Source organism: Onychomys torridus, chromosome 4, assembly GCF_903995425.1.
Source record: "Onychomys torridus chromosome 4, mOncTor1.1, whole genome shotgun sequence".
NCBI lineage: Eukaryota > Metazoa > Chordata > Mammalia > Rodentia > Cricetidae > Onychomys > Onychomys torridus.
The window spans coordinates 83743210-83769033 of NC_050446.1; the positions used below are offsets into that span (position 1 = coordinate 83743210).

Below are 25824 nucleotides of genomic sequence, written 5' to 3' on the forward strand. Positions count from 1 at the left end.
AAATGTCTCTAATGCACAAATTAATGATATATCACCAAATTTACAAAGTATTGCTTATACAAATTTAAAAGATGAGGATTTCGAATTCTTATTACACTTGATGTTGACTATTTAGTAACTGGTGCTATGAAGAAGAACCTGAGCTTCATTAACATAAACCATCCAGATTATGTTTCAACCATCTGGCCAGTAAATTATTTTCCATAATTAAACTTCTAGATTTCTCTTGCAATATAAATTATACAACTTATATTCTGTTATTTTAAGAGTACAACATTTTTATTTTTTAATTATATATTTTTTTCTGTAGCTTTCATAGGATATCTTTTTACACAGGTATCTTCTTTCTTAAGCATAGTTCCACAACAATAAAATAGATTGTGAGTCATTTTAATCCACCTTTGTCTTCACAGTCTTGCTCTGCTGGTCCATTTATGTAGTCTGACTATTAGGTGATGTGCATCTAAAATTACTAGTAGAAAATCTCTAGACTAAAACAATTACAGTCCAGAATGTCACAAAAAAATATTCTGTAAAACCATATAAATGCATACACTTAACAATACACTAATCATTCATTTAGCCAATATTTAAAATCTTTTATAGGCTAAATATCGAGGATTAAAACACTTAAAAGTATATCATCACTGACCTTAAGAAATTCAAACCCTTTACTAAGAATGAAAAGCCAATGTTATGCTGAGTGCTACCAAAGACATGGTACACACTAACACAGAACAAAAAGAGAAAGAAGATTCCTAGTTGTCTACCTACATTTTCTAAACTGATGTTTTCAGGAAAGTGGCATAGTAAAATGTAACACCCTCAAATCCCACCCAAACAACAGAATGTTTCTCTCACATGTGTATAAAAAATGCAAGATGCCACTTTCCTCTGCAAAGTCACAATGACCATGGTAAAGTCTCAAGTATAACTATTTAAAAGTTCTTTATTACTCAGTGTTCTTCAAGGGTATACATGTGTGTTCACATATATAGGAGACTCTGTGAATGTGTGTGTGTGTGTGTGTGTGTGTGTGTGTGTGTGTGTGTGTGTGTACATGTTTGTATGCACCTGTGTGTAAGCATTAAGTGGAGGAGCTGAAATTAAGTGTTTTCCTCAAGAACTTTTCACTCTTTATATTAAGGCAGGGTCTCTTCCTGAACACGAAGCTCACCAGTTCAGGCTAGTCTAACTAGTCATCTTGGCCTTGATTCTGTCTCTGCCTTCAGGATGGAGACACCTGGCTTTTATGTGGATATTGGGGAGCCAAACTCCAGTACTTGGTTTGCATGGCAAACACTTAATCCACCAAGCCATCTCTCCAGCTGCTTTTATTTTCAAAAACTAATTACTCCATATCATTTATTTTACAGGTAATACTATTGGGAAACGCTGAAAGCAGACTTTCTGTTAATCATGTTTATGTACTTTAATTATATCAATAAATCCTTACTCAAATTATGAGATAAGAAGCAATAATCCTTATATTCGATTAAAGCTAAACCACAACAAACAAAACAAAAAACAAACAAACAAAAGAACCGAAGGGTCAAATGTTGCCTCCAAAGTTTGCACGTATTGTATGCAGATGAACTGCATGACTTTAAACACCACTAATCTACCTTGATGGTAAAAAATAGTGTATCTAAATACTCTAAAATAAAATGAAGATTTCTGAGCAGTTTATTGGACACTTAGAGAAGTCCAGATCAGTGCTGTTTGTTGTTGTTAAAGTTTGCCATAGCAGTTTGAATATAATTCATTGTCTTTAGGATCATCTTGGACTTAAATGTGCTCAAAATAAGGCAGGAATTTTAAGATGGTATGTTCAGCAAATCTCCTCATCTCCTCTTTCCTGGCTAGGAGGAAGGAAGCCGAAATGATAGCACCAGGTTCAGCATGGTTTACACAGGCTCTGATTCCATGTCAGGTGTTTTATGCAACAATCTCATTTTCTGGGGGGAAAAAAAAGTATAGAATCTTTACTCTACACCTGAATAGCTTGTTATTGAGAGATGTTTTAATGGATGTCAAATCGCTCTGCATCAAGTTGCAAGAGTTTGGCTTTCTCTCTGCATGTCCCTGGGGGAGATGTGCATTGTCAACCCTAAAGACTGTGCATCTGGTGAAAGCAGCAACTTCCCTGGTCTCATAACCTGGGGATGGAAATGAATCTCTTTGGTTTTTGTTCTTTTCATTCTATTGAAAATAATGTATTGTTAGCTCAGGTTATTAGACTGCACACTTGTCTCCCCTTTTCATTCGCTTCCTTGATAGTGGGGTTATAAAAGGAACAGATGTGACTGGTGCCATTATCTAGATGTTTGGGTAGGTGCAGATTACACGTATCTGATTAAGAATCAAAATGTACTCAATTCACCTGTTAGCAAGGAAGTACATTACAGTTGTTTTTATGTTTTAAATAGGATTGTTAAATATGCTCCAGTTAAGCCAAAAATAGGGAAAAGTAAGTTTATATACAAAACAGAATAGTTTTTTTTTTTTCTGGCAAAAATCTTGAAAGAATTAAGCCCAGCTCCTTTTATTTTCTTTAATGCTTCTTCAGAAATCTTGACAGAGAAGATAAAATGTTTTCCAAACACTTGTTGTTTCACATTCATCATAAACACATGATTTTTAACAGCAAGAGGGTAGCATGCCTGGCTTTCTTCTCCAGCCCCTGCAAAACCCCTTCCTTTGACTAAGGATGCCTTTTCTTTCTTCTTGAAGTTTTTTATCTACTTACCCTTAATACTCACCAAGATGCCCTATTTTTTCACCACATATTTCAACCTAGTACTCTGCACTATAGGTTTCAGCTCATACTAAGTTGTAAAAAGCCCAGGAACTAACTCTTATTTACCAATCCCAGGCACACAGACAGGTTAGTGATAGGTGACAAAGAGGAAAACCCACTGGGTAAGAGATATCTTACCAATCTGAGTCAGAGATAGTGGTGTACAAAAAGTGGTACTCATCTCTTCCCAAGGCTGTTCATGTGTGCAAGGTTATGTGGAGATGACCAACCCTCATCTCCATCACATGCTGAAATGGTCCCAGAACCCACATAAGGTTAATTCCTGGTGAAAGCAAACTATGTTAGCTCAACTTTTAGTTCCTAATTTATCATTTTCAATCATGTCATGCAAAAAGACTTCAGCATTCCCTTGGCACCTAATACCACCACTGCATGGGTTGCAAACTTTTTCACACGTCACCAAAGAAGCTGGATACTTCATGAACTGTTAGTTGGATTTGTTGTTGTTGTTTTGTTTTTTGTTTTTCTGATTTACAAAGCTGTACTTAGTAACAGCAGTCTACATAACACATAATAATGGAACTCAATTTGTACATGAAAGCAGTCAGAATATAGTAATAAAAAAAACCACCATCTTTTCACTAGATAAATGATTTCAAGTCCCATAGAGAAATTAACATTTTTAGTTTTAGGATACCCTAGTACTACTCACACTTTTAAAATTTAATACATTGACATGCTCTAATGTATTGAGATTTTTAAGCTCGTGGATGAAATTAGCAATGTGCTGCGGCTGTCAACACGATGCATTGCAATCTTCCTGAGTCATAGGGTTTAAAAATTAATTGAGCTCTTGCACCTGTTTGCCGGTATTCATCTGTTGCGTTTCCATCACATTTAATAAGTCTCTGTGACGCAACTCGTGTCCTTTCGCCTGGGATCCTTTAATACAGTGTTCAATTTTCACCAGTCTGAAATTCAAGTAATATTACAAATTTCAAACTGTTAATTAAAATCTGTGAAACAGAACGATTCTGGATAAAATTGGCTTTACTCAGTGAGGTTCTTTTTAAACTTCTTTAAAGTCTCATCTAATCTCTAATTTCTACCAGGTTAATTCTGACGATAACATGATTTCACTATGAGCAGCTGAGGTCTACAAATGGGAATAACACACAGGTCTTGTGGGCTGTTGTAAGGATCTGTGAGTTTATTTATAAGAATAATTTTAGTTCCTAGCATTTGCCTAATAAACATTAGTATTACTTATCATTATTATTACCACCATTAAACTAGTGCTTGGTCTTGGTCAGCTGGTTTTGGAACATCTCTCCTTCCTGGTTAGAACTAATGATTAAGACTAGCTAAACATTATTCAATATGTGTGCGTGTGTCTGTGCAAGTGTATGCCATGTGTGCAGGTGTGGAGGCCAGAAGAATATGCTGGATCACCTGGAGCTGAAGTTAAAGGAAATTGTGATTTCCCCCACGTGGGTGCTGGGAACTGAACTTGGATCTTCTGCAAGAGCAGTGAGTTGTCTCTCCAGCCAGAAGCTATATTTTCTTTTGAAGAAGGAAGATTTTTAGGTTTTCTTCCTACCTTTCATTCTCCTCAAAGCTGGACTTTTTGTATAGGAAATCTGTTTATTCATGAAATGCTATTTGATAATCCAGTTTCAAAAATAGTACATTAACAAATATGGTAAGCAATAGTTTTAATTCAATAAATTTCACATGTAAGAATAACAATGTATAATCACAGATATGAGGTACAGCCATGACATGTTAGCATAACATCAAAATTCAATTGTGGGTTTACCAATACCATTTTTTAAATCTATATGGTAATGAAACAACCAAATACTTTATTTCTTGTTCAATGTTAGTATAAAGAACACTTTTTTAAAAGAAAGAGGAAGCATACAATATAGTGATAAAAAACTACCTTGACTAACTGCTTTAGGAAAAAATTATGTTCATATTAAAGTCTGATGGCAACAATTATTTTTTGATAAATGTCTTATTTATTTTTGAAAATCTCCCTTTGCCTTAAAACACTGCTAATAAAAGATGATTTCAAAAATAAGTAAGGGCATATGTCATTAATGTAAATTACCTTATTTTCTAACTTCATCCTAATAAGCACTGTATTACTATAGCAACTCTTGTTACTTAAAGTATCAATTGACATTTCAGCAGTAAATTTATTTCTGTGGAAAGATATGCTTTACATGTCCCAATGCAGGAAAAGATGATTATTTTTCTTTTTCCTAAAAGTCATATCATCCCTACAGGAAGAAAGGTTGAAATAAAGTGATCAACTTATCACAGATCATACTGCTTAGCAAAGTACAGGTTGGTAAAAGGCCACACAGGAGTTCTGTGCAGTGCATTCGTTTGCTCTCTGACTTACCCTGGATTTGGATAGAAAGGGCAGGAAATGTGTATAAGTACACCTGGACCTTAACTCTCACAGAAAATATTCTTAGATGCCATCTCATTGGCAGGTCATTTTTCATCCTCAAAAAAAGATAATTCAGGCCTAAGAAGATTCATCACTCACTCAAGTTTACAGAGCAAATACAGACAAAGAATAGGTTTGAGGATGCCTGCCTGCCCCCACCCCTCTCTCTGTGTATGCACATATGTCTGTATGAATGTGTATGGAGGCTAAAGATCATCCTCAATGTTGTTACTCAGGTGTCATCTGCCTTGTTTGGTTTTGGTTTTGGTTTGTTTTGAAACAAGGTCTCTCACTGGCCTACAGCTCACCAATTAGGCTAGACTGGCTAGCCAGAGAACCACTAAGATCTGCCTGCTTCTCCCTGTAATTTCAGCACAGGAATCACAATTATATGTCAGCATCCTGGCTATTTCTTTTTACATCAGATCTAGGGCTCAATCTCAGGTCCTCCATCTTGTGTGGCACTGTGATCTACAGCCCGGTTTAAGGAGGTTTTTGTTACCTTTCCTTAAGCTTCTTGATCCCTTTGATGGTCTATGACTCCTTACAAATGATTCTCAGTTAACACCTAGGCATCTATAATTTCTCCTTGAATTCTCATTTTACTTTGGTTATAAATGTACACAAAATCTCATGGATTTATTTGTCCAACAAGCTTACATTAAGCCCTGTCCTTGAATCTAGTTTATGAGTCAGAATAAAGGTTACATAAAATTCTAGTCAGGTAATAAGCATATACATTTAATCTACATGAATCATAAGAACAAACAAAGCTTCACTGCCTTTATTTTTTCTATTCAAATAGTGTGATGAATCACCTACCAAGTTCTGACTATGGATAGATCAACTGTCTAACTTGAGAACATATAGTTCTTTAGGTGTATTTTGAATTTGGCAAAAGGTTTTAGACTAGAAATGAATACTTATATTGGTTTAAGTAAAATATAATTAGTATGATTATGTCTGCTTAGCAAAAATAATGCCAACTTGTCATCATAGCTGCTATTCATTTCTATTCCAAGATAAGAAAGAATAGGTCTAGAGCTGTTTTAGTTTATGTAGGAAGCAAGATGGAGGACAAGGTCTTGAACTAAGTCTTTTCTTCCACAAGATTAGCATTTAATTAGTGATCACCAGTTGTGGCCAAAGAAGAGAAAAGACACTAGAATTTGGAGAGCTCCAGGACAAAACGATGACAACCAGCCTTGGTTGGTTGGACATAAATTTCTCAAAAGGAACCAGATTGACAATCTACCTTCTTTTTAAGACTAAGTAAAATTACAGACATTCTGCAAAATTCTAGATACAGTCACTTCTTTCCAAATTAAGTGTTTTCCTCCATAAAGAGTGTGTTTATTGTATGTTATCTGTCATTTTAAAGGTTCTATATCAATAAAATATTTTGTCTGAGAGTTATTTTTCTTCAGTATTTTATTAGAAACATAGGAATATAAATAATTTTATCCTAAAAGTGAAAAAATCAAAACACTGAGAAGCATTGTGGGTTTTTTTTTTAGCTTGCCAGCAAATGCTATTTCAGTGTTGTTAGAGCATTTACATTCTTATGACACATGAAATCAGGAATCCTTTTGTTTTTAATCATGTGATGTTATTTTAGAGTCAATATTCCCTGATTTAATGTGCATTTGTTAATTTCATGCCTTAACATTAGAAAATGTCTCCCAAGGTTCAAACACCAAGATAAGACAATGCTATCTATTGTCTCAGGGTACCTAAGGCTACTGCACATGTCCAATAAAATAAAATGTGGTATTACACATAGTATGTAAAGCTTTTCTACATTTAAAAATACTAAAGAGGGAAAGTTAATTTTTGTAAAACCATAGATAACACTGATGCCATTTATATTGCCATTTCAGCATATAATTAAGACAAAATTATTTTATATTTGTACAGTCTTAAAATATGGAAATATTTTACATTTATGGCACTGATTTTGTATTTTTTTTATGTTTTGAAATTAAAATATAATTATATCAGTGCCCATTAGCCTTTCCTTCTTAAATCCCTCTCTTGTACCCTTCTAGTTCTCTCAAATCCATGGCTTCTTTTTCTTTAATTTTAGTACATATATGCATGTGTGCATGTGCGTGTGCGTGTGCGTGTGTGTGTGAACATGCAAATACTATATTCTTGTTTTGGAGTAGCCACATGTCAAATGCATGACTAATGTAACTATTGACAACTATATTGAACAATCCAACTGTAGAAGACAACGTAAAAAAGCAGATGTACCATATCTGTACCATGAACTTTTGTCCACGCAGAACTACAGAGGCACATGGGCAAACATCTTAGCTATTTCAAGTACTCCCACAGGATAAGCCAGAATTAATCAGAGGAAGTGGACATGAGAGAAGGGGCAGGAAGGCCACAATTCTGGCTGCAAGTGTGTTTAAGGCCTGTGGGAAGATAAATATATGTCCGACAGACTGCAAGAATGTCATTATGCCTGGAATACAAAGGCTACAGCCACACAATAACTTAGCAGAGGTGACCAACAGGCTACTTCTTTAGTAAATGACTTATAGTCATTTTTAATTCTTAAACTTTATGACTTACTTCTTCATTTATAAGTATATGAGAATAAAAGTTATGCTTAAATATGAATTATTATTTATAAATTATTTTTGGAGGGAATACTGTATAAACTGTTCACAATACTTATTATATGTATGTTAAATATATTAAAACACATGGGTATTTTTCAAAATATGTATAAGAACATCAACAGTCAAGTTCCAGAGGCAATTTGGGAAATTGTAAAATGATTATAAATTATATTTTATGATTTATAAAATATATAACAATGGTGATAAGGAGAGTTCCAACTCACAGCATGGCTTGTGACTTTGGGAACCTCCATGATAGTTCTAGTGCCGGAAAAAGGCATAGGCTTGCCAGGCAGTGGTGGCACACACTTTTAATCCCAGCACTTGGGAGGCAGAGGCAGGCGAGTCTCTGTGAGTTCGAGGCCAGCCTGGGCTACAGAGTGAGTTCCAGGAGAGCCAAGGCTACACAGAGAAACTCTGTCTTAAAAAATAAAAACAAAACCCAAAAAACAAACGAACAAACAAAAAGGGCATAGGCTCTACTGCACATTGATCTGATGGATATTATGACTCCAGGAGTGGTTCTTGGTATTCCTTAGCCTCTTGGATTGTAAGTTTTTGAAAAGAAAAGGAAGTGATTTATATTTCCATAAAAACATAGGTTTAAGATGTGTCAGGAATTGAATAGGCTATATCCCAATATATCATGTGTATATGTATTTATGTCTGTGTGTGTGTGTGTGTGTGTGTGTGTGTGTGTGTGTGTGTGTGTGTATGCAGGTTTAAAGACATTAATGTGTATTTATTAGAAGCAGAAAGGCACTTAAATAAACCTTTTATACACTTAGCTTGACAAAAATACTTGTTTCTTGAATAGAATTGTTGCTTAGGAATGACACTGTTTGGAAGAGTATCTGTCTCCCGTTATTTGTATCTACCCAGAACCTGTGATTGTGCTCTGCCAAGGAAAAAGGATCTTTGTAGATGTTAGAAAGTTAAGTCAAGTACATACTGGATACATATGGGTCCTGAAACACAGATGAGTGGTGTCTAATAAAAGTAGGAAATTCAGAACAAAAACAGAAGCAGAGGGACAATGTCAAATGATTGTGGAGTCAGAGACAGGGACTTCTACAAGACACAGAACATGCCATGTTCTGCTGGCAACCAGTAAGTTCTAGGAAAAGTTAAGGAAGAATCTTGGTCAGTGTCCTGCTACTATCTCCATTTCAGCTCAAGTCTTGAAACGGGAAAAACTCATTTCTATTGGTTGAAGCCCCCCAGGCAGCGGAACTTTGTAATGACAGCTCTAGGAAGTGATGCAGGTGTCATCCTGTCGCTGCTTCCTTCAAGAAGCAGCTCTCATAACACATTCTCACTTGTCAGCTTACAAACAAGCCCCTTTTTTCTGTTCAAGAAACTGTTTTGAGGTATTCTACTTTGTAGTGTTAACCTAAAGTCGTGCTTCAATCAAAGAGCTCCATGTTCATAGCATTTACTACTGTCATTAGGGAACTGAATGAAATATTACATAAAATTACTAAATATTTACTATGATAGAAAAGACAGAGTAGGCTGTTTCTTTACAACATTGTTTCCCTGGCTGTGGAGAAGGCTTTTAAGTTCATGTAATCCAATTTATCAATTCTTGACATTATTTCTGAGCATAGTTGAATCTTTTTTAGAAAGTCAATTCTCAACCCTCTATCGTCAAATGTTTTCTCTCTAATTAACTCCAACCATTTTAAAGTCTCAAGTCTTACATTATGGTCTTTGATCCATATCAATTGAATTTTAAGAAAGATGAGAGGTGGATCTAGTCTCATTCTTCTACATGTGGACATCGTTTTCATAGCACTGTTTTTGGAAGATGCTATTTCTTCTATAAAGAATGTCTTTGATAGCTGTCAGAAATCAGTTGAGCCAAAGGTATTGTGTATATTCTTGGATATGCTATCTTTCTTTCTTTTTTTATTAAGGTTTTTTTTATTCATTTTATGTACAAATCAGAGATAGGAGAGGGATCCCCTATCTTATTCCATTAATTTTCATGTTCACTTTTGAGACATCACCGTGCTATTTTTTTTTTTTTTCTACTACAGTTCTATAGTATAATTTGCGATCAGAAATTGCGGTAGCTCCAGTATTATTATTTTTTGCTCAGGATTGTTTTGATTATCTGGGATATTTTGTGCTTCTATGTGAAGTTTAGGATTGATTTCTCAAGTTCAGTGAAAAATGTCACTGAAAATTTGGTTGGCTTGCACTGACTTTGTAGATCACTGTTATATGACTGTTCTTGACGATACATGAAAACACATCTACTCACTTGATGTAGGGTAACAATAAAAGACTAAATAAACTAGTGTTTATTCTACCCAAATGTAGCCTGATGACATGAGTTTATTAGCATTATTTACAGGAGCCCTCAAAGCAGCATCATTATCATAAACCCTAATAATGGTGACAACTCATGAAAACTGCAAACCTGTAGCTACCTGTAGCTGAAGTTTTTCTGGTCCTGCCTGGCCCCTGTGGCCCCAAGGTCAGGACAAATCTCCCTCACCTGCTGGTCCTGTAGCTGCTTGGACCCAAGTAAACACACAGAGACTTGCTTATATTAATTAAAACTACTCAGCCATTAGCTCAGGCCTACCACTGACTAGCTCTTACACTTAAACTCAGCCCATTTCTGCTCATCTATATGTTGCCATGTGTTCAGTGGCTTTACCTGTGTGCAATTACATGCTGCTCCCTGGATGGCAGGCTGGCATTTCCTGACTCAGCCTTCCTCTTCCCAGAATTTTCCTTGTCTGTTTATCCTACGTATACTTCCTGACTGGCTACTGGCCAATCAGCATTTTATTTATCAACCAATAAGAGCAAAACATATTCAAAGCATACAAAACATCCCACAGCAGGTACCTGACTAACTGTAGGAAGCTCCATGTAGAATCTTTTCTATTCAATAGTTAGTCACTGCTTTTATAATTGCGAGAGTGCCCTGGAAATCTTGTAACCCTCTGAGCCTCCTAAGCCTGGTAAGTTTCATAAGATTCCGGAATCTTGTGAGTTTTGTAGCTCCCTGAGTCTTATGGCTTTCCATTCTTCTAGGAGGGAATGTTTCAACTTGTAAGAATTAGCAACATAACATGACTTTTAGAAGCACCGTAGTTTTGACAATGTTAATTTTGCCAGTCCATGAGTGTGAGATGCCAGAGGTCAACTTCAGGTGCCATTCTTCAGGTGCTGTCCCCACTAGTTATTATTTTTTTTAAAGAATTCATTTTTTACTTACATGTCTATTTGTGAGACTCTGTGAATCTGTCTACTACAGGGATGATGAGAAATAAACCTGAGTCCTCTGCAAGATGAGAAAGTACCCTTAGCTATTGAGCCACCTTTACAGCATCCTGTCCACCCCACTGCTTTTTTTTTTTTCCTTAAACAAGGTCTCAATCCTGCCTAGCTGGCTAGGCAGGCTAATCAGGGTTCCACCTGACTCCACCTTCCCAGTATTGGGATAACACATGTGTGCCATCATGCTAATCATTTTTAAGTGAATTCTGGGATCAAATATGTCTTCATACTGTGCAGCAAGTACTTTACAAACTGAGCAAGTACTTTCTCCAACCCTGTTTTATTTCATTTTTTTGTAGTTATTATCGAAGTGCTCATTTTCTTCACTTCTTCCTCAGATGATTTGTTATCAGTATATAGGCAATTGGTTTATATGTTAATACTGTATACTGTCATTTTGTTAATCAGCTCAGAGTTTTCTGGTAGGATATTCAAATTTTTACATATAGGATCATATCATCTTTAACAAGAACAATTTACTTCTTCCTTTCCTACTTATATGCCTTTAATTATTTCTTTTGTATTATTACTAAAATTTCAGTGACAACACTGGATTAGTGGAGAAAGAAGACATCCTTGTCTGATTCCTCATTGTAGTGAAAATGTTCACAAGTTTTCTCCTCTGAGTAAATGCTGACTATAGATGTGGTATATATACTCTTACTATGTTGAGCTATGTTTCTTCTATTATTATTTTCTTTAGGGCTTTTATCAATAGGGATGTTAGTTTTCATCAACGACCTTTCTGCATCTATTGAGATATTTATGTGATTTCAGTCATTGAGTGTAGTCATAAGATGCATTATATTGATTGATTTGTGTTGTTGAGCAATCCTTGCATCTTTGAAATAAAGCCCATTTGGTCCTGGTAAGAATTGACTTTCTGAAAAAGACTCAGCCATGCTCAGAAATAGTGTCAAGAATTGATAAACTGGATTACATGAAATAAAAAGGCTTCTGCATAGCCAAGGAAACAATTCTGTGAAGAAACAGCCTACTCCGAATGTATTTTCTTTCATAATCAATATTTCATCATTTTATGTAATGTTTAACTCAGTTCCCTAATGACAGTAGTAAATGCTATGAACATGGAGCTCTTTTGATTGAAGCAAGACTTTATGTTACAACTACAAAGTTGAATGTGTTGTTGAATTTGGTTTGCAAATTCTTCATTGGAAACCTAGCCAACTAAACAGGGCTGGTGAAGTCCTGGATCTGAGAACCTACAACTACCACTTTACTAAATGAGCATAATCCCCTATACATTCTAAATATATGTCCTTATCCCCACAAAAAGGTTGTCCTCAGACCTCGTCAAGGAAAATTCTTTTTGCAACAAGCAAAGACCATTAAAGAAAAACACAACTACTCAAAATGCAGAGTTGTGAGCCCAGCTCTAATGGATATATCTACAATACAACTCCACATTTAAGGCTCAGTGATCCTTGTGGAAGAGGGGGGTTGAGTGATTTTAAGAGGCAGAGGAAAAGGGTGTTTGCAGTAAGATTGTGTCTCCTAGTAATAACAGAAGTGCTACACCCATATAGTCTTACCAACATGACTGCCTAAACATGATCTGAATAAGGACAACAGCATACATGCTAATGTGGAGGAAGAAAGCCCAGGAGGCCTCAACCTTATACCAAAACACTACAGACAACTAAGGAATACTGGGTGTGGGAAACATCATCCCCAAGGATAGGACAGCAACTGGTTATTCAATATCAAATTGTCATCCCTGAAAACATGCATGCAAGTAACATTATACATATTGAGTAGGTTGTAGTTATGTACTTAGAAACACACACACACACACACACACACACACACACACGAGCAACAATTAATGGAAAAAGGAGCCATGAGTTTGAAAGAGATCAAGAAAGGATATATGGGAGGGCTTAGAGGGAAGAAAGTATATAATTATATTACAATCTAAAAACATAAAGAATAATAAAAAATCACGTGGCAAGCATGATCAGGGAGAGTGGCTCATAATTTGTTGCTGTTCTTGTATCCGTATTCAGCTTTGGTATTAGGATAATACTAGCTTCATAAAATGAGCTTGGTGTTATTTCTATTTTATGGAGAGTTTTGTGGAGAGTTGCTGAGTTCTTCAAAGATTTCATAGGACTCAGTAGAGAATACATATGTACTTGAGCTGTTTTAGTTAGAAAACTCCAATTTCATTGCTTGCTATTGATCTATTAAGCTTTCTGGTCTTCTGGTTCAATTCTGGTAGGTCATAGTTTTCTCTTTTCTGAAATATCATGTCTTTCTCTTTTTCAAAAACTTATATTGCTCTCAATAAAGTTGTATTTCTATTGACTGATATTAAAGACATAAAAACAGACATTCACAATTTTTTCCTTGCCTATATGTGAATATTCTCACTTTTACTTCACTGTTAACATAGCCCCAATGTATTACAATATTCCTAGGATTAGTTACATTGTTCCTGTGGTATATGTTCACATAATTTCTATCTTATACCAGATTAGTATATCCCCAATTTCACAGATTAAGATCCAGAAACAAAACAGCTAATTTAATTTCTTAAATCTATACTCCCAATTATGTCTCAAATTCATCATCTCCTAAATTTTAATGAGTACTAACTGTCCTTAATCAGGCTGTGGTCTTGAACAAACCACTGGTCCTCTTTAGAATTGGTACACAAGTTACTGGATAAAGGTTTCAACAGAACAATCTCTAGGGTGCTCGTTAGCTACAAACCCTCATTCAGTACCAGACAAAACTGCATTTTCTTATGAATAAATAATATGATTTCTCACAGAATATGGCATGTAGTACTTCTTAAAGACAGCAAGGACAAGCAGAGTTCCTGGTGAGTAAAGAACAAGAAGGGCAATGTATATAAAGAGAAGGTGAATCTATTGCTTGATAATATGCTAGTATAAACTCTTTTTCTTGCGGGGGAAAAATTGTAAAATACTTTCCGTTTACAAAACCCACATGAATTCTACTCCAACATCAACAAAAGGTATTAAGTTGTGAAGGGCCTGACAAAGGCAGCTTGAAATATTAAAAACTTAGTCAATTCTTTATACTTTATCACATTAAATAAAATATATTATTTAATTATATTTAATTATGCCATAAGCAATTATTATAAGACAGCTTAATGATTTGAGTGAATTTATAATTAAGTTTTATTCCTTAAACTCCATCTAGTATTATGATAGCCTTAGCCAATACTGGGTACTTTACTTACTTGTTACTTACATAATTTAATAAGAAACAATGAAAACATCTTAATATATTTTTGGTATATAAAAATGATATAGTGTTTTTGTTGGTCCAACAAGATGAATAATTTACCACTGTAATTCTGTTAAGTAACTACAGGAGTTATATTTTTACTTTGAGAAACTTTCATTAAAACATAGCTGTGAAACAGCATTGGCTTCAAATGTAAACGGTACAAAAAAGCTCCTCCTTGCTAGAATCCAGTTCAAGAGGTTCATGGTGGCGAACAGCAGAAAAGATGAAATGTTTCAATAAGTCCCTATGCTGATTTAGTTAGCATCCACAAAGTGGAATAACCTATACATCACATACCCTTTGTTAGCTGATTGTTTAGAATAGATGTATGAGTCACTGAGTTTTATTTTAGCAGTCAGGCAATGCAATTCTCCTTTTGCCTGAAATATGAAAACGTAGAAATATGAAACTATGAGAGGTAATTTCAAATCTCATATGGGATGTTTATCAGCCACTGGGATGGATCAAGCCATTCCTTAAACCTTGTCATTCCATCTTTCACCTTGGTCAGCACAAATGATAAATTGCCACTTATGAAATTTCTATTATATTAATCAGCCACCTATGGCACATAATCTTTAAAAATTGTGAATGGTATTAAAGTTGTTGGAGAGAAAGCTTAATACAAACAAACAAACAAACAAACAAACAACACCAAAAGAAACCAGACATTTGAGAAGGCTATAAAGAACGCTGTTCTGAATGATTTCACGTACAAATGAATCCTTCTGGGAGCCAGACAGGGAGGAACACACACACACACACACACACACACACACACACACACACACACACACACTCACACACACTCACACACACACTTATAGTACAAACACACATACATATATATGTAACAGATGTTAATTTAATTTTTTACTCTTAGAGATTAAGGAGAATTAATGAGGGTACCTGCAACAATGCTGGCAAGCTGCTGGGTTCTAGAGATAGGGTATATGCTGCGTGCTTGAATGATGGCAGAAGCAATTTTCTTGGCATGCTTCTCCTCTCCATATGCTCTTAGGATGGATGCAAGTGCTTGTTGATCTAAAGCATTCACAACATCAGCAGCAGTGGGCATGTCAGGATACCTGTATAAAAAAGAGCCAATCAGTTTCCTGACACCATTTTTATTGACAAGAGTTGATATTTCAGAGTACTGGGAATTCTCAACACATTGTCTGGAAGAAATTCTCAAACAGACACAAATGAAAGAGAGTTTTTGTTTTATATAGGAATCATTAAGGCAAGAGGAACCTGAAATATTCATTGAGGTCAAGGTAATGGGAAGTTACAGTATTTTGTTAACCTTTAACTTTCATTCATAAAAAATTAATATTGATCTTGTGGCTTTCTCTTAAGATAAAATGATAGAGGAATGTTTAGATTTAACTTGTTCAAAATTTACATTACTAAATGAATTACTCCTTTCTTGAGTAGGAGACATGATGCTGACAAATGATAGTTGACCAAGTTGAATGCTAGTGAGTAAATCAATCTATGCCAGCAAAGAACCCACGTGTGGAACAATAACAACAAAATCCAACTTAGAAAATCTACAGAAGAAGACACTGGGCAGGTTCCCCTCACAAGAACTAAAAAGACCTAATGTTAATTGAGCATGTATTGGATATTTGATATTAGCTCAGTCATCAGTGGCAAAGGTCATCATGGATTAAAGCTTCAAAACAAACAGTTCTGATTGAAGAAGGCTACATATTACTTTCAAGATGAGCACAAAAAGAAAATCTAAGTTCTGACCACATAGACCAAATTATACTAGCATAAAATAGCATTCACTGTCAGAGCATTCTAGTTTATTTCCATTTAGAGAAATGGGTCAAAGTATTCCAACGGATGAGCTAGTCATGACTCGACTTATTAGGAACATCTGCTAGTAGTACAGTTAATACTCCCACATAAATATGTTTGATTATTAGTTTCATACTGTGAATAGTTATGAGTTCCAAAGATAAGGGGGCATTAAGACCTGAGATTTAAGCCAGAGTGGGGTTGCAAAAACATCTAAAATTCTTTTTGAAAATTATTACTTTTTTAACATGCTTGTGCATTCAGGAGTAATTTTCATCCTTGACTTATATTCCATTTTGCATGTCTGTTTGTCTGTCAGTCTGTCTTTGAAATCTTTCTGATTGTTTTAAGGAGGAGGAAACATCTTGTTCTATGTATGGTAGTTTTATTTAATTTTTTGGTTTTGGCTTACTTTTATTTACTTATGTATGCTTTGAATTGAAATATGGTTACATTATAATTAAATAAATAAAATATAATTATATTATATATGAAATAAATTATATCACTCCACCTTTTCTCCCTCCAGCTCCTCCCACCCCCTCAAATTGACAGTCTCATTTTCTTTTGATATCTTGTACCAACCAATGTCTTATATGGTAGCCTTAACTTGATCTCAGTGGGTTGCTTTTTTAGCTTATGAAATGAAGATCCTTTCTTTTACAGTTGTATGGCCTGTATAAGAATTAAAGCCTTGTTACATTGGATAAAGTTTTGAATGCAATAGACTCTCAATTTTAATCTGGGAAATGAATATAATAATGCTTATCTCAATGATCAGAATTGTTGGGAAAGGAGGCACAAATGAAATAGTAAATACAGACAACATAAGGACTGGGCAATAAACGTTCATGTCCTCCGGATTTTTCCAATTTATATATTTGCCAGTCATCATTTTGAGCATAAAAGACAAAACCCTGCTTTATCTTACATACCTATGAATTCAGTTACCCAAGCCACTGCTCACTGGGACAATTATTGTTAATGATGGTAAATTCAGACCCTTAGTTCTATCAAGGCAATTATAAGATAGGATGAAGGATTTAGTTTTCAAAACATACTTTTAAGCACAAAAATTAAAGTAGCATTTTGATCAGGTGGTATCCAATGGACACCAGGTATGGTATTATTTTACTGTTACATTAATATGAAATAGTTGTATAGAAGTTTCTATAATGCTAGAAGACAAAAGGAATATAACTCTGAGGGCTAGCAGGCTAGAAATCTGCATTAGAATGGGCATTGATATGATGACCAGGAAGAACTGCTACTCTAAGAAAACATGAGGTTTACCCTTGTCAGCCGAAAGATTTCCCTGACTTATTGTAACTTAACATCATAAGAGAAAGGCTTAACTTGAGTGCCAATTTATTATCTCTCAATAAAGAGGATATCTGCTCACTGAACTAGCCTCCTTTCAAGTCATTGATGCTTGGAACTCATCTCTGTTACATGAGAAGATAATATAATCTAAAAGCAGTGGTTGTTGTAATTGGGGTCAGCATAGAGTTGAGACTCCAGTGTGAAAATGTCTCCTGTGTGTTTTTATCCTAGGGATCGATCACTCTTTGGGGACTGACAGATCACAACTCTGTGTGTGTGTGTGCACGCACACACACACACACACATATACATATGTATTTTTTCCCATGGCCTACCCTTCTACTTGTGAATCAAATTCCATATTCTCAATATCTCAAACAGGTTATAATTCATATTGTTTACCTGGAAGATCTTCAAATTTTAAATATATATATTATTTCAAATATAAGTTGAAACATAAGGTATTGACTTAAGGGCTTAATTCTCAGGAATAATTTTATTTTGAAGTGTGGTGATATTTTGTTCCCCAAAATATTGTACACCTTAATAAATCTATCTGGGGTCAGAGAACAGAACAGCCACTAGACAGACATGGAGGCTAGACAGAAAATGGTGGCACTCACACCTTTAATCCTAGCATTCCAGAGGCAGAAATACGTCTGAATCTCTGTGAGTTCAAAGCCACACTGGAAACAGCTAGGTGTGGTAACAAGAGCCTTTAAACCCAGGAAGTGATGGCAGAAAGGTATATGAGGTATAAAAACCAAGAACTAGAACTGGTTAAGCTTTTAGGCTTTTGAGCAGCAGTTCAGCTGAGATTCATTCAGATGAGGACTCAGAGGCTTCTAGTCTGAGGAAACAGGATTGGCTGAGGAATTGGTGAGGTGAGAAGGCTGTGGCTTGTTCTGCTTCTCTGATCTTCCAGATTTAACCGAATACCTGGCTCCGGGTTTGATTTAATAAGACCTTCTAACAATTCGTGCTACATTGCAGTTCTTGAGGAGAAACTCATGGATGCAGATTTACAAATTAAAAACTGCCCAAGAAGATTTTACATTAAGAATATGGTAATTCACTATTAATTAGAAGTTTTGTTCATTGTATTACATAAAGTATCTTACACAGCAAGAGTATAAATTTATTCAACATTTTATTTCTATATAACCACCTTAATTTCGAAAGTTGAGAATATCTGACCTTCACTATTAATCACAAGTTGTTAAAGGATGTTATTATTTTATTTTATTGCGATATTCTTCATTCTATGAATGCCAATAATGCAAGCAGAAGGCGGCAAAGGATTAAGAATCAATAAGATTCTAGTAAATATGTCACAATGCAAATTAAGCAGTCACATCATATATCAAGGTAGGAGACTACAGATGAGTATTTAGCACAGAATATTCATGGCACGACACAATGTGCACATGAAAAGTAAGGGTAAGCCTTGCAGACATAGGTTACTCTGGCTTGGTACCACTGCCAGGTCCTAATTTAAGCTTTGAAAATTTATGTAGAAAAAAGGAAATTTTCCTACTCTTTCCTATAGTACAACATAATGCTATTAAATGGATTGTGTGTCTATTTGAACTGGTAAACAAGCATTAGTATTTCTACAGCGCTGAAGAACGAAGGAGTCACTGGTGATACTCCCTGTAGAGATGTACGGCGGCTATGTAGTGGTGTGAGATGCAGTGCCATGCATTGCAGATCTTTTGGAGAAGGTACAACTAGGGTGACTGCATAAGGGACAGAACAAAAACAGAATTGCTGACCATGGGCATCCTTCAAGATTTGGTTTTGCAGCATTATAAAAGAATATCAATTAAATACAGCTCCTCTTGCTTCTTACAGAGACAGAACTGGACATGCACAAAAATGAAGCTATTGTTTTCAGCATCAAAATTTTCCAAATTACTACTAAAAAGCCATATTGTCAGTGAAAAAAAAAAACATAAAAGTTGATTTCCCCGTTCTGAATACCTTCTCACAGTAAATATTTTCCTTTTAGAATACCAAGCCAAAGAAATACTAATGAGTACCAAACACAGCTGATTTACTATATATGGACAGCTCTGGATGTGGGAGTGTGCTGGGAATTTTTCAGTCTTCAAGGAAATTAAATTCAGAATGTTTCTAAGGAATTGATTTTCTTGTGGTAAGAAGAAATGCTTTTTCAATACCCACCTGTCTCCATCCATCCTCATGTCCAAGGGGCCATCCCTCCGAAGGGAGAAACCTCGCTCAGGAGCATCAAGTTGCATGGAGGAACACCCCAGATCCAAAAGAACTCCATCAACAGTCCCTGGCTGCACTCCAGCTTTTATTAACAAAGCCTCTGCCTCGCTGAATTGTCCCAACATAGCTTGGATTTGTTTCCTGTAAATAAACCCAACAGACAGAGAGAAGACCCGCTATATTAGTTTTTCTTCAAGTTTCTGGCCAATGGAAGGGGGCACATCCTGTCAGGGAACGATTTACCTGAAGTAAATACACTAAGTGTCATGTACTTACTTAGCATATACTTTGAGAAAGTATATATTTATAAGTCAGAAATATTCCTTTGTCAAACTAAGTTTTTCACTCTTTTCTCTAAGAAAATTTTTTAAATTTATGAGTAAGAAAAAGTACCACATGACATTCTTACAAAAGAGTTACTTAACTTCGAAGGAAATCCAAATACAGTAGGCATAAAAACAAAAAGAATATAAATAAAACATGTATACACATCATGAATACTATTCAGTCATATAAAGGGAATGAAATCCAGTTACATGGAACTGGAGATCATTACGTTAAGTGAATTAAGAATGCACAGGAATACAGGCAATATGTAACTTGCACTCATAATATTAATATACTTATCTCAAAGTTGAGGGTAGTATGGTTTCTTGTAGTGATGAGAAGAGAGTTGGGGAAAGAAGAAAAAAATCACAGGTAAAGAGAAGATAAGAATTTTCAATGTGCTATTGTATCTAGATTTAAACACTGCACAATGCAGGCATTCCATACTACCCCACTTACATGTGTAGTTCTTAATGTACCTATTAAAAATAAATCTAATCAATGAAAAGAACTAAGAAAAATTTGTTAAATGTGTTCACTCCCAGTATTTTACTGCTGTGAATGTTTATTCTGTACTTAGGATAGGGACATTATATAACCATATACTTGAGGAATAAAATAAAGACAAGGCTAAACAGCTGAAGAAGCACTGTTTCCGCTTCTAGCAAGAATTTCAAATTGTGCATGAAGCATTCAGAATCAACAGACAGGAAGACTTTTAGGTTACTATGTTGCTATCCCAATTCTCCTTCCTATACAAAGTGAGCTGCTGTCTTCAGCTGGTGGTTTCTTCAGACCTTAAGACAACTAAAATTCCTTTTGGAAGAAGAGAGAGGAAAGAGAAACTGGGCAACATACAGAAGCTTTTACTCTACCTCTCAAGTGGAATGGAATAAGCTTGTATTTTAACATTTGGCAATTTACATTTAGGGCATTTACTGAGGTCTTAGGCCATTTAAGGGGACATTCACAGCTCACTGGTAATTTTTCTCAATTCTGGATGAAAGAGTGATTTCTGGATTACTCTTTTGGATTGCATGCCAAATATTTAATGCATATCTGTCGTGGCCAGTGATTATGCTATTTGGTGAATATAGCAAGGGGATGGAAAACTGGTAAATCATGTTGCTTGAGTTAGCAGCTAGGAGGAAAAAATTTACAGAACAATGTGGCTGGAGCTAATGATAGAGAGATAAATAAATGCCCCTGCCCCAGTTTTGGAAAATATAAATGCTAACAAAATAGTATTGGAAAAGCAAAAACAATAAATGAAATTTCAGGATTGGAACACATTTCATAAGTCATGTATGCCAACAGCTGATATTTTAATCTTTCCCTACTCCAATATCATGAATGGGAGCTAAGAAAAGGGAAGAATTCTGTTTGAATCACCTCTGGATCCCAACCTTAGGCTATACAGATAGCCAAACAATCAACACTCGTCACTGGATATGGGTGAGATTGTAAAGTAAGTTAGTCACTTCTACTCACAGTTTTGTATACAAGGAAACAAAGCCATGCTAGAGCATGTGTGGGTTCATGCAGGAGAAAAGTGAACAAGTATATAGGAAGAAGACTGTATGTTGTCAAAAGTGATTCCTTGTTGCTACAGAAGAATGTGATTGGCTTGTTTGAACAACTGCACAAAATCACAGGAAACTGAACCTGTTGATCAAGTAGAAGCAGAAAAAGAGATCCCTTCGCAAAGAACAGAAGATGTTCAACCAGTGAATCCTACCTTCAAGAGAACAGTAGCAAGGGAAATTTGTGGCTAGGACATTTAAGAAACAAGTGTTTTTTTTTTTATGTACTAAAGTAATTACCATGTATTTAAATGTAAGAAACAATATGCATGTATCTACACAGAGATATAAATATAATCCAATATCATTAATTCAAATACTATGTACTTTGCTTCTCTAAGGAATCCTGATGCTATCATATCTCAATTACTATTCAATGTTTAATGTAAATGTAGAAAAATATGCTTATTATCTACTGAACTCCATGTGAGTAAAATTTTGTTTTACAATATGTTATTTACACCAGATGTCAAGGAACTTATAATACTGAAACAATTTACAGTAAGCACCAGTAATCTAATTCATATTAGATTCATAATTCAATAATATATTGAATATTATTATTAGTTAGAGTTGGAGAGGTAGCTCAGAGTGAAAACATGGGTTACCCTATACATTAAATCTTCCAAACCACATGAAAGCCCAAATAAAATAAAAAGCAAAAACCAAGGAAAAAATCATTAGTACTTTTCAATTAAGCAGTCCCTTCTGTAACTTTTCTCTTTCGTATCAGCATATGTGACTCAAGTTCCGAACCCATGTTGCACAGCAGCCTTCCCACACATGAAGCTCTGCCTACTCTAGGGACACTTTTAGCCTCTGCCAAGTTGCCAAACTCTTCATTCCAATAGGACCTCAAAAGTTCAGCTACAGATTTTTAAACAACTGCCATCAATTTCATGATATATGTGACAGGCCGGCTATTTAAACAGACAGTAGTATGAGTATTGCTATCAGATACTTTTCAATGACTGAGTTTTAGGTAAAGAACATTGACTTTAAGAATGAAAGTGTGCCCCAACCACTCAGCTACAATGTCTTAAAAGCAAAGAATCATGTTTCTCAGGGGATGAAGGTATTTTGCCTTAAGGCTAACATTACTTTCTACCTGAGACTTTCCAGCCTGCTGCCAAACAGATTTCACACACAACAGACCTGACAGACCTCATAGTTACGTGAGCAAATTCCTTGAAGTAATCCAACCCCCACCAATATTCTCTCTACTTCTTCACCCTGCACCCCCCCACACACAAATGCACTGTTGGGAATGGGGGTGAGTGAGCTACATTTTGTGTGGGATTGGAGAGATGGCTCAGTGGTTAAGACCACTTGTTTTTGCTGAGGATCCAAGTTTGATTTACAGCACCCACAGAGCAGCTCACAACCATCTTTAACTGCAGCCCAAAGTGGTCTGACACCTTCTTCTGGCCTCTGTGGGCACCTGCACTCATATACACATTCAAGTATCCATAACCCTACAAAAACACATATGTGTAATTAAAAATAGAGTTAATATCAAAAAATAAAAAGCATTCAACTCATTTATATTTTTACATAAATTTCTATATACTAAACCACACCCTGTGTATATGTCTTAAATTACATATCATACATAACACACACACACAAATACATATATATATATATATTTATATACATGTACATGTTTATATATTCATATACATATACATATTTATATATATATATATATATATATATATATATGTTCTTGGGGGTAGATTTCTGTTAATTGCTTTACACACATCATCCTCATGGCCACCACAATTTGTTTAGGGAGATCAACATGCATACAATTTTGACCAGTAAGATATAAGAAATATTTCCTAGGAACTTAGGAAAAGGTTCTCTTTCTTCATGTATACATATATACAAAATAACAACACAAAAGTTACTAGCAGATCAAATTGAGTCAAATAAATATAAACAATGATCTCTCTAGGTTGAAGATAGAGCACATGACAGCAGAAAGCCTTCATTCATAGTTGTCTTAGGATAGGAGGGACTTATTAAAGGTCTACTAAAGGTGTCTATGTATGGATGTACATGCACACAAAAACAAATAACATCCCAACTATTGTGGCAATTATACTCAAATATTCTTTTCTCTTGGGTGGTAGAATTATAGCCACAGACCAAGCCACAGGATTTAACTGGCAGCCAGAAACAAAGAGATAACTTGAAAGCCGGAAAATGTTTTAACAGTTATATACTTCTAAATATCAATAAACAAAATGAATCATAAAAGGACATAAGGAATGAATTAAACAAAGCAATAACAAAACATCCCAGTGCAAAGGCAAAGCACTAAGACTTAGAGTATGCTGCTAATGCCATGCTCTGGAAAAACTCCACATGTGTGCACATACTATAAAGGGGAAGTAGTGGACAATAAATTTATTTTCATAATTTAACACAACAGCACATTCAAATCCCATAATAAAAGAAAGCAAAAATAAAAGAAAATATTAAAAGAATTAAATAAATAAAAGAAGCAAAATTTAAAAATGGAAAGAAGCATTTTATACAATGAGTTAAAATATGTTCTTTTAAAAGACTTTAAGAAAATTGATTAGCAACCCATAAGGATGTTTACCAATATGAGAGATGAAGAGGGAAATACCACTTTAGACCCAAAAAGACATCAAATATATCACAAGAGGAAATATTTAACAATGTTATACTAGTAAATTAGAGATTTAGAGTGAATGAAAATATTCTTGGGAAACTATAACTTTTTAAACCTGACATAATAAATGTAAAATACAGTCCTGAAATCAGTTAGAAATTTAATCTGTAATTATAAAGTCTCCCACAGAGAAAAAGACATGCACAGGTGGCTCCACCATGTATTCACCCAAATATTTAAATATTTAGCTATTTAAGTAACTCTAATATTATATAAACAAAATAACATTGATATTATAATAAAATCTTTCAGAAAATAAAAACGAGACAGCTTTTTCATCTCAAATCACCAGGCAGGCATACTGGATGGGGAGTCTTGAATGGGAAGATCAAGGTATACAGTAAGAGACTTTGTGTGTGGGGGCAGTTAAACCCCATTATGAAAGGGAATAGAATTAAACAGTTAAGAATGGATGGGGGTGGGAAGGACAGGAACTAGAGGGTCAAGTGGGGAGCAGGGAGAAGAGAGGAGGAAGTGGGGGGTCAATATGGGAGAGACAGCTAATATTAAGGGCCATTTGAGGAGTACCATGGAAACCTAATACACTGGAAGTTTCCTAAAAATATAGGAAGGCAATCTAAATGAAACTGTCAAATAATGGGGGTGGAGGGAAGAGCTCCCACTTTACATCTCTTGTCACCAAATGAAGTTTTCTAGTATGGAGATTTGGTTACATCTAATTGAGTCATTGGCCAGAGAGGTTCCATGGGAACCAACAACCCAAACTCTTGTCAAGACTATATGTTGCTCTCTACAAACTGATGGTAAGGTCCCATTGCTTAAGATAACACCTGCACAGCTCATTGAGCATGGGGAAGTCAAGCTGGTGCCTGCAGAGAGCCTTCACGTGTACATGCTAGCATCTTTGTTACAGGAAAATATTCTGCAGGCTACCAAAAGAAAAACGTAAGTATAAACTCAGCCACAAACCTTTGGTCTACAATGGTGTCCTATCTGCAAGAAATGCTGGGGCAATGGTGATACAAAACTTATGTGAGTAATCAACCAATATTTGATTTGAGTGAAGGTTTATTCCATGACATGGAACCAACACCTGACACTTCTTGGGTCACAAAGAACCAGAGACTAGATAGCTCAGGAAAAGAATAAACCTAAATAATACTGTTACACTAAAAGAATGCAGCAATTAATGACTCCTAATGACATTATTCTATTCTCATAGATCAATGCCTTGCTCAGCCATCATCAGAAAAGTTTACTCCTGAAGCAGAAGGGAACAAATACAGAGACCCACAGCCAGAAATTATGCTGAGTGAGAGACCTTGGAACACTCAGCCCTAAATGGGATGTCTTCATCAAATCTCTCCCCTCAAGGCTCAGGGAACCCTACAGAAGAGAAAGCAGAAAGAGTGTGAGAGCCAAAGGGAATGGAG

General features: G+C 35.4%; 1 protein-coding gene across 8 annotated transcripts in view; it reads right to left on the reverse strand.

Annotated features, from left to right (window-relative positions):
- The window catches only part of Mettl15 (methyltransferase like 15), a 163411-nt gene that overhangs the window by 10022 nt on the left and 127565 nt on the right, over window positions 1-25824 (reverse strand). For 7 of the 8 annotated variants that reach the window (XM_036186005.1, XM_036186004.1, XM_036186003.1 and 4 more), the window contains 2 exons: window positions 19763-19954; window positions 15353-15531 (listed from right to left, as the gene is read on the reverse strand). In XM_036186005.1, the coding sequence (XP_036041898.1) occupies window positions 15353-15531; window positions 19763-19954 (371 nt within the window). Of the gene's footprint in view, window positions 1-3620; window positions 3733-15352; window positions 15532-19762; window positions 19955-25824 lie in introns of all 8 variants that reach the window. The other variant, XR_004944801.1, reaches the window with a different exon arrangement.